The sequence below is a fragment of the Trachurus japonicus genome, chromosome 21 (assembly GCF_045865225.1).
Source record: "Trachurus japonicus isolate A0001 chromosome 21, Traja_1.0".
Lineage (NCBI taxonomy): Eukaryota > Metazoa > Chordata > Actinopteri > Carangiformes > Carangidae > Trachurus > Trachurus japonicus.
The window spans coordinates 16,796,621-16,806,207 of NC_140927.1; the positions used below are offsets into that span (position 1 = coordinate 16,796,621).

General features: G+C 42.5%; 1 protein-coding gene across 1 annotated transcript; it reads left to right on the forward strand.

Moving 5' to 3' along the window:
• The first annotated feature begins 7 nt into the window (after nt 1–7).
• On the forward strand, nt 8–8,084 carry galnt3 (UDP-N-acetyl-alpha-D-galactosamine:polypeptide N-acetylgalactosaminyltransferase 3 (GalNAc-T3)). The gene is made up of 11 exons (XM_085765666.1): nt 8–227; nt 544–1,083; nt 1,884–2,056; nt 2,457–2,606; nt 2,781–3,015; nt 3,115–3,232; nt 3,402–3,602; nt 6,398–6,529; nt 6,757–6,858; nt 7,190–7,342; nt 7,465–8,084. The coding sequence occupies exons 2-11, from the start codon at nt 587–589 to the stop codon at nt 7,576–7,578; spliced, it is 1,875 nt and encodes a 624-aa protein (XP_085621792.1). The 5' UTR covers nt 8–227; nt 544–586; the 3' UTR covers nt 7,579–8,084.
• Nucleotides 8,085–9,587: the final 1,503 nt, after the last annotated feature.

Consider the following 9,587-nt stretch of genomic DNA (forward strand, 5'->3'; position numbering starts at 1 on the left):
TCTACCTGAGCTCAGCGCACCTTGATCCAGCGAGACGGAAGTTTGTGGGAGACTCCAGAAAACAGAGCAAATCTTTTCATTTTTTAAAGGGGGGAGTCTCCGCGGAAAGTTCGTTTGGAGTTCAAACGACAAACAGAGGATCTCCGGTCAAAGCAGGATGCCATGGATTTCATAGGAACGATTTAAAAGGGCTTTTCCAACTTTAACCTGTTGTTCAGCGACTCATGGTACGTGGTGTTTCACACTGAAGGAATGCAGAGCAGGGCTTGTTTGCTGATTCCATGTGCAGATGTAAAATATGTGATTTGAAGATACAAGCAGAGCAGTTTTAGTTTTCATCAGAATCGGTTCCACTTTGTTTCTGCTTCAAATACCAAAAGCTTTAAAGTTGCTTTGAGTGAACATGTTCAAGTAGTAACATGACAAGATATGGAGCACTGCTTACCTGTATTTTTTCCCCCCTCAAACATAAATCCTAAATTAGATTATTGTACCAATACTGATTGGTAATCATCATTAATCACTTGAATGTATTAATCACAGCTGAATTTCAGTCCAAAGTCAGCTGGCTCTCCTCTCCAGAAGAATGACAGCTCTCCGCAGAGTTCTTCGAAGGCGACTGCATCCACTTAAGTTGGTGATAGTGGCACTAGTCTTTGTCACATTTGTGTTCCTCATACAATGGGAAGTGGGGAGCCAAAGCCAGCAGGAGGACCCCTGGCTGAAGGAGATGGCAGTGAAGCGGGATGCCATGCTGGGCATGGTGATGGGAGCTGTCAATAACTTCAGGGATGCAATGCCAAAGATGCAGATCAGAGCCCCCGTACGTCAGCAAGACAAAGCAGACGGCACGTCCTGCCTGCCAGGTCACTACACTGCTGCTGAGCTCAGGCCAGCTCTGGAGCGGCCACCTCAGAGTCCCCTAGCTCCTGGAGCTGCTGGGAAACCTTTCCATACAGACTCACTGAGCCCTGAAGAGCAGAAGGAGAAGGAGAGGGGTGAAGAGAAACACTGCTTTAACTTGTATGCCAGTGACCGCATCTCCCTGAGCAGAGACCTGGGCGCAGACACAAGACCACCAGAGTATGTCAGCTTGTATAATCTTTACACATTTGTTAAACTTGTACAAAATATTTCATGAAGAGTCGCACTAAAATGTGAGAGGAACAATATGGTTGTGGTGCAAGTGAATAGAGTTGATCAAATAATGTAACTTTATTCTTCAAATGAGTTTGATAAAAAAAAAAAAAAAGAAAGAAATCATCTAATTGCACCACCTAGTGGGTTGTAAATGTAGCTTTGGTGCTGTACAAGATGTGCACCACTTAGGCTGTTACTACTCCATGGACACATGTATTGGCCCAGAATATAACTTCAAGTCACACACTGAAAAACACCCACACAGATTATTGTAATATAGATGGGGTAATGCAGAGTGGACAGTCTAACCCAAACAAATTCATCATATTTGCTTTTCGTCACTGGGGAAAATCTCAGGCAGAAACCACAAAGATGATTGTTCTGCCTGGGACTTTGTTTCAGCTTGTCTGGCCAGTTACTGTGGCCAGTGCAGGAAGAAGCACAGTTATGTTTGGCTAATTGCAGTACATCCAAGTACATGTAAGTCCACATACATGCCAGTACACAGTCAGTGCATGACACTGACACAAATCCCGTCCATGTATGAGCTGTCTGGGGTGAGTTGCAGAGTCTCTCTCACTCTGACATGGCAGCTATTGCAGAGGCTGCTACACATGCTGTGTCACATTTGAAATGGACACCCCACAGGGGAGAGTCTGCAGATGTAATAACTAGACTATTGTGCCACTCAGGAGCTATGCTGGACAGTCACATCTTTGTGCTCTTTTTCCTCCTTGCTGCAGATGTATAGAGCAAACCTTCAAGAGATGCCCCCCTTTGCCGACCACCAGTGTGATAATTGTGTTTCACAATGAGGCTTGGAGTACTCTGCTGAGGACAGTATACAGTGTCCTCCACACCTCCCCTGCCATTCTCCTCAAGGAGATCATTCTGGTGGACGACGCCAGCGTGGACGGTAAAACTCAATAGGGCCTTTCAGGACCGCCCCACTCTCTTTCGGGTTCGATTTCATGCTGCGTGTTGGGTGGGCAGTTCTTTGGTGTGCCATGAAACGTGCAGAGAGGAGCTCCCTGCTCCTTCTGTGGCCCATGAAGTGGGTTACAACGGGAAGTGAGAGGCTGCTAGTGAATACTTTCCTAAGAGGAATCAGCAGAAGTTGTGCTAAGAAACGAGTCAGTTAACTGAGTTAACAAGTCTAGTGTAGGTAGGAGACAAAATGTCCTTTTCATCTGTTTAGAGTCTAAGCCTTTCTGGCTCTTCACTGAGAATATTATGTACAAGAGTGACTTATTGTTTCTTAACTGTTTTCACCCTGTAGTATAACTCCATGTGTAATGGATTTCCTGTGCTTTCAGATGAATTAAAGGACAAGCTGGATGACTATTTGAAGCAGCTGAGCATTGTGCAAGTTGTCCGACAGCGAGAGAGGAAAGGACTGATCACTGCTCGGCTTCTGGGTGCCTCTGTGGCCACCGGTGACACGCTCACCTTTCTTGACGCCCACTGTTAGTCAACACCTCAGATATTACTCATTAAAGTGGTTAGCCACACCCTGACTTAAACAAATACTGACCAACAATAGTTGTTACACCTCTTGAGTACCTATAGGTGTGGCTGCCGTGCGTTTTGCTGTGTTTTGTGCGGAAGGAAGTCATGGAATGAACTGTGTGTGTCAACAGGTGAATGCTTCAATGGATGGCTGGAGCCTTTGCTGGCAAGGATAGCAGAGAACTACACTGCCGTAGTCAGTCCTGATATAACCACTATTGATCTCAATACCTTTGAGTTCATGAAACCATCCCCTTATGGCCAGAACCACAACCGGGGAAACTTTGACTGGGGCCTGGCTTTTGGCTGGGAGAGTCTCCCAGATCATGAGCGACAAAGGAGGAAAGATGAGACATATCCCATAAAGTAAGCACAAACGGTGCATGAATATAGATTAGCAACTTTATATGAACTCTTATTTCTTGTTAGATATAATTAAAGCTCTTAAATATTTTTTTCCCACAGGACTCCCACATTTGCTGGTGGGCTCTTCTCCATCTCAAAAGAATACTTTTACCATATTGGAAGCTATGATGAAGAAATGGAAATCTGGGGTGGGGAGAATATTGAAATGTCATTCAGGGTAAGACATCACTAAGTTGTCACTGTGGCTGTATGGCAACAGTTTTATTTAGCATTGATCCCTTTTATCCATTGAATGTTTTCACTGTCCAAATAACTGCAAAGGTGTGCTTGTGTCTAAATGCACATCATTATGCATCTGTTCTGCGCTGTCTCCCATTAACTTGCAGGTGTGGCAGTGTGGAGGACAGCTGGAGATCATCCCTTGTTCCATTGTTGGCCATGTTTTCCGTACAAAGAGCCCTCACACCTTCCCAAAAGGTACACAAGTGATCGCTCGCAACCAGGTCCGACTGGCCGAGGTGTGGATGGACGACTATAAGGAGATCTTCTACCGTCGTAACCAGCAAGCAGCACAGATGGCGAAAGATGTACGTACCGCTTCTAAACGTTGCCTCTGACATCCTGGGTGTCTTTTCTGTGATTGTTTCAGATGTTCTGTCAAATTCACTGACTTTGATGGAACAGCACATTGCTCAGCAGTATTAACTTTCACTTCTACATCTCATGGCAATATGCAAGTACTTTTTAAGATCTCTCATTATCCCCCGCCCCCATCTTGAGACAAGTTTGAGTAAATCCAGCTCCAGCAACCTGATCATGACTAACTTGATACAGCCTACTCTGCAGGGGAAAGGGGAATCAGAGGAGGACTCGGCTTTTCACTACTGTAATTCTCACTGCAGGTTTTCTGCAGAAATGAAACACATTCTTCAGAATACAGATGTGCATTAGCTCTCAAGGGCTGAAGGCTGTTAAGCGACAGAGGGGAAAGGGCCTGAAGGAAGTCAGCTCTGGTAAATGACACTGGCTCTCAGCATTCCCCAACATGTGGTCCCAAAGGTGCAATAAATAGTTCCCTCAGGGCTACACCTCACAAAACGGGGCAGCCCACTCCCACTGCCTTCAAACAGACAAGGCATCATCAACAGCTCCAAGGAATCCACTGTTGTAGTTATCAGTGTGAGCAGCATTCTCATCATTATAGTAAGTGCTCTCATTATTCAAGAGCATGAGGCTGCCTGAAAATCCTTTTAAATGTGCCGTTACACTTCAGTTTAAAAGGCAGTGATCGAATACACTTATCTGTGGTTAATTTGTTTAAGAAAGGACATTAGAGCACTAGAACACAGTCATTGACTATATAGAACTAAAGTGGTGAAGTAGAATATTTTTTTAAGGCCACATTAAGTTGGTTTTCTTACAGTGTTTTTCTTTCCATAATTGGATGACAGTTCAGAGTTTGGCTCTGTTGATGGAGATTTTGATTGGTCACTGGGTCCACCACGTTAGACTGAAATATTTCAATATCTTAACATTTCCTAAATCAATACCACATCTCTATAGATTAACAACTATTTAGATGGGTGGCATTAAATTTGATGCAGACACTCTTGGTCCCTGGATGACATGATTGCAATAATTTTAGTTAGCCCTTTAACCTCCCCTTCCGTGCTATTATCAGGTCAATTTTTTTACTTTAGTATTTACATCTGCTTTATAATTGAATACCTAGAAAATAAATTCCCATCAGCCTCGGTCGTACTTTGTAGGTTGCTAATTAGCAAATATTGGCACAGTAACATGGTTAACTAACATGTGAAGTGAATGTTATACCACACCTGCTTAAAGCAGAAGTAAGCGATCCGGTCGTTTTGGCTAACTTCCTGTCAGCGGATGGAGTTAGCAGTCCCCGCCCTCGTCCCTACGTCACCACATTCACGCGCATCCCTTGGCTGCACACACAGAGAGGATCGCCCCTTTATGCCGTTCTCTCTCCTCATTAGATAAAGCTTGTAGGATACAAGGAAAGTTTTCTCCTCGGCTTACAGCAGAGCAGAGTGACTGACAGACCCGTGTTTCAGACCTAACACTCTATATAAGTGATTGCCGTCGGAAGATATAACTATTTAAGACTTATATTAACTCATTGAGTGCCGCGCTCCTTTCCAAAGTTTTAGTCAAGTGTACCGGCAAATTAGACCATATTTGACTTTTTATTTTAGAGCCATAGTGTATTCTATATTATTGCCACCAACACATACTGTAGCTCATTTGAAAGGTTTAACTTTATCCTTCAAATGGCCACAAACCGTTTGTTTCTACGTGCCTCTGTTCCTGAGAAAAGTCAAGCTAAACATGGCTGGGTTTCACCAAAATCCCTCCTTTTTTTCTAGAAAAGGAGATAGAGCGTCTTTTATGAAAGGTGCGCTGTTTGTGCCTGTCGCTCTTCAGACACTCGCATTTCTGGATCAAAGGGCTCGTATAAGATAAATATACACAACAATTGTTGTTCTATTCACAAAACCACCATCGGGGGCGGGGGGGGCGCCACTAAACAGCAATAACACAGACGCACCGTGCCGTGTCACAGCCTCTCGCCGCGGAACGTGAGGCTCTGCCGGCCACAGCGGCTCGCGAACACCGGTCCCGCCGGTGGTCGCGGTCCGTCTGTGGTACGGGTCGGTGGTGCCGGTCTGCTTTGGTCCAGAGACCATCAGAATTTACCGCGGGAGGACTTTGGGGAGGACACGGTGTTGCTCCAGATGAAGACCGGGCGGGACAGTCGGCTGAGAGCTTCCTGGTTCAGCTCCCAGCTGCTGCAGCCTCGCGGGTGAGAGCAGAGCAGCTGCGGCGCATCTGCGCTGCATCTGCATGCAGAACTCCGTTTGCAGAAGCTGAGTTATGATAAAAACTTCCAGATCATGAGCTGTCATGTGACTTTGATCGTCATCTATTTCAGTTCTCCTCGTCGTAGAGTCCCCAAATTTACATATAATGTGTATTAAAGTGTCTATTTTCATAATTTAAAAAAAAGCAAAAAACGAAAAATTTCGTTTTTGGCACTCAACGCATGGGAACGAAAAACGAGAAATTACGTGGTTGGCACTCAATGAGTTAACACAAACATTCCGCTTACTTCTGCTTTAACATCAGTATGTTAGAAATTAGCCCACAGAATTACTGGGACAAGAAGTTGCTAACGTTGCTTGCTTGTGTTTTTCCTACTTACAGCTAGCTCTGTATGGCATAGAAAACAATTCAATGAAAGGGCTGTGTAACCTTAAAATAAATTACCCGGTTGGCATCCAGCCCACCAGCAACACAAGCTGACAAACAATTCGAAGAAATGGCTTTGATCTCCTCCCTGTTATTGTTTTAACAGAGGACATTTGGAGATATCTCCAAACGGGTGGACCTCCGGGCGCGGCTGACATGCAACAGTTTCTCCTGGTATTTGAAGAACGTTTACCCAGAAGTCTTCATGCCCGATCTCAACCCACTTCGCTTTGGCTCTGTAAGATCACACACCACACCACCAGCTCTCCTCTTTCCAAACCTCAGAGCTCTGTCTAGCCACTGTGGGTTTCCACTTAGGATCTCCAGAGGGTAGTGAGCAGTTCCAATTTGACACCACTGAAAGCACTCCAGAGACTAAAGTTGTTTGAACAGCTTGCACTGGATGTTAGTTTTTCATTTTGTTTCCTCTGACTGAAGTTCCTCCTCCCTTTTCTTTCTCTAAAGGTAAAAAATGTGGGCAAAGACTCCTGTCTGGATGCTGGGGAGAACAATGAGGGTGGGAAACAGCTGATCATGTACCCATGTCACGGACTGGGAGGAAACCAGGTTGGTTAAAAAAAAGTCTCCGTTGTTGGCCCTAATGCTAAGAAGATACGTTTCTTTAAGATTCTGATATAAAAACTCAGAATTTCAGAATTTATCAGAATTTCTGAGAAAAAGTCTGAGATAAAAAGTCAGAATTTCTGAGTTGAAAACCTAGAATTTCTGAGAGAAAAACTCTCAGAATTTTTATCTGAGAAATTCTGACTTTTTATCTCAGAATCTTAAAAAAAAAAATCTCTGTTGTTGGCCCTAATGATCTTCCGTATCGCAATGCCTAATGCCTTTAATTGCAGTGATTGATTGCTTTTTTTTAAATCTGTTTTCTGGTCTGTAGTATTTTGAGTACTCCACACGTCGTGAGATTAGACACAACATTCAGAAGGAGCTGTGTTTGCACGGGGGAGAGGGGGCTGTGAAACTGGAGGAGTGCCAGTATAAAGGCGGGAACACATTTGTAGGAGCAGAACAAAAATGGGAACTGAAGGATGTGAGTTTTTATTTTTCCTTTTCATATTTTTAGTTTGCATTTCTGCATTATAATGTGATTTGAGATACCTGGATTATCATTTGTGTTTGGGAAAGTAAAAGCTTTGTCTTCTCTTCATATAGAACCAGTTATTCTACGTTCCAGGACTGAAAAAGTGTCTGAGTGCCCGTCTTGAGCACCCCACTCTTACTATCTGCAACCCTTCAGACAGATACCAGCACTGGTCCTTTGTCTGAGTGTACAACCTACCACTTAAATAGCTACTCTGTATGCATAGGCATACTAGGACAATGGGTATACTATACAGTATGGAGTTAATATGCAAGTTTTTTTTAGATCGATGACCTTGAGTTTTAATTTATTTTTATATGTAGAGGAACTGAACTGTTGCTGCTGGAAAGTTTGGACTTTGGGAGTGTGCCACTGCTGGAAGGAAGCATTGAAACAATGCCCCCAATCTGACTGTGAACTGAGATTTGTAAAAAACAATGAAAACGTACTGTGTTGATAAGTGCCTCTTTTGTATTTGACAGCTCTAAGTCTTCACAACCAACACATCCAGTATTAGGTATACAAAACCAGCCACAGTGTATTTCCTTTGTGATTTGTACTGGAATCTAAAACAAAAAAGCACAGTAGATCGCCGACATTTACACACAGAATTCCCAAATGTTATACACCAAAGAGACTGGAAGGGAAATTATGAAACACACAAAAATGGTGTGCATTGTCCCCCATTTTTTTTAAGAAAATGTTTTTTTGTTTGTTTTTTTAAAGAAAGCTAAACCTCGTATTTGTTACCATTCAGTGCACTGGATGTTTTTTTATTCTGGGTCGGGAGGGTGGTTGGAGGATGGTGATGGAATGGGTGGTGGTATGTTACAAGTAACAATTTTCTGTTACAGGATATCCGCTTCTGCAGTGTTGTGATCAAAAAGGTCTTCAGATCAGGGTCAAGGGTCAAGTTACATATTTAATTCAGTAACTTTCCTGGGGAAAATTATTTTTAGCTTTCAAACTCTTAAGACCAGAAACCTTTTGCTATATAAACAGACATTAAGAGAGAATTATGATCATTTGAATGCTCATATTGTCATCCATACAAACATACAACTGTATTTGAATGCTTCATTAACAGCACAAGCATTATTTTTGGATGCATTTCTCTTCAAATCAATTAATTGTGGAAGTGTTTACCTGTATTATTTAAAATAATATACTTTGGTGTCTTAAAAAGGGAAATTTCGAAGTAAAATTAATGCACCCAATTAATACACATACTTAACCTTATTTGCAGATCAAATACCTGAAACTCTCCCTCTCCACGTGAATTTCTGGTGCAGGCGCTAGTGTTAAGATGGCTGTGGAATATTGTGAATTACTTTATGTTGTGACTGGGTGAGATCAAGTTTGAGTGGTTTCCTTATAAGGGAGCTGTATGGTGCCTTGGTTTTCAAGATGTGTTATTTTGAGCTCAATAAATTTAGTTGGATTCAGTCGAGAACCACTTTGTGTCATTTCTCCCGGTGGTCTGCAGAGGGCGCTTTGTACTCAGAAATCAATGACAAGTTACTGTACCTCAATGCTGTGGCATCATTGGTGCATGGATATAAAAATATTACATCAGGAGTGGTTAAGATCAAAAGAGCAATTTTAATTTAATATATTTCAAAATCATGTTAAAAATGAAACAACTGAAAATGAAGTTGGCTCTATCTACACTTGGAAAAACCCAACATATTGAAAAAACAAAATTGGTACGATTTTGTGCAAAACGTATGCATTTCACAGAATATGAAATTGAATTAAATAAATCAGGCACATGAAGCTTAACAACTCACAACCAGCATAAAACAGAAGACAATTTTAAGATAGTGAAGCAATTTACTCAATACAGACTTTTAGTAAACCACAATAAATACACATTTCAATATATCATTCATAATAAATACTGGAAAATAAAATCAAACACAGGATTCTTAAGTGGATGCTGTGTCATTGTATCTATCCTTCACACACTGTATGCTTTGGCACAATTCATCTGTACTATAATAGGCCATGTTGATGCCACTGATTGCCTGAAAGCAGTCTGTGCACTTCTTCTGTACCACTGAGGTGGTGTGAGAGGTCCCAGCTACTCCAACAGTCACACAGGATCACCGCAACTCCAGTATTAACGCTCGTAATTGTAAAGAATGGGATATCTGCAAGCTTGGAACAGGCACAGATACCTGTATTCATGCAG

Bases quoted from the DNA above. Each gene is read 5' to 3' on its own strand.
- galnt3 (XM_085765666.1), top strand. From the start codon at position 587: ATGACAGCTCTCCGCAGAGTTCTTCGAAGGCGACTGCATCCACTTAAG. The intron at 2,057-2,456 runs GTAAAACTCAAT...CTGTGCTTTCAG, and splicing joins GGACGACGCCAGCGTGGACG to ATGAATTAAAGGACAAGCTG. The intron at 6,859-7,189 runs GTTGGTTAAAAA...TCTGGTCTGTAG, and splicing joins ACGGACTGGGAGGAAACCAG to TATTTTGAGTACTCCACACG.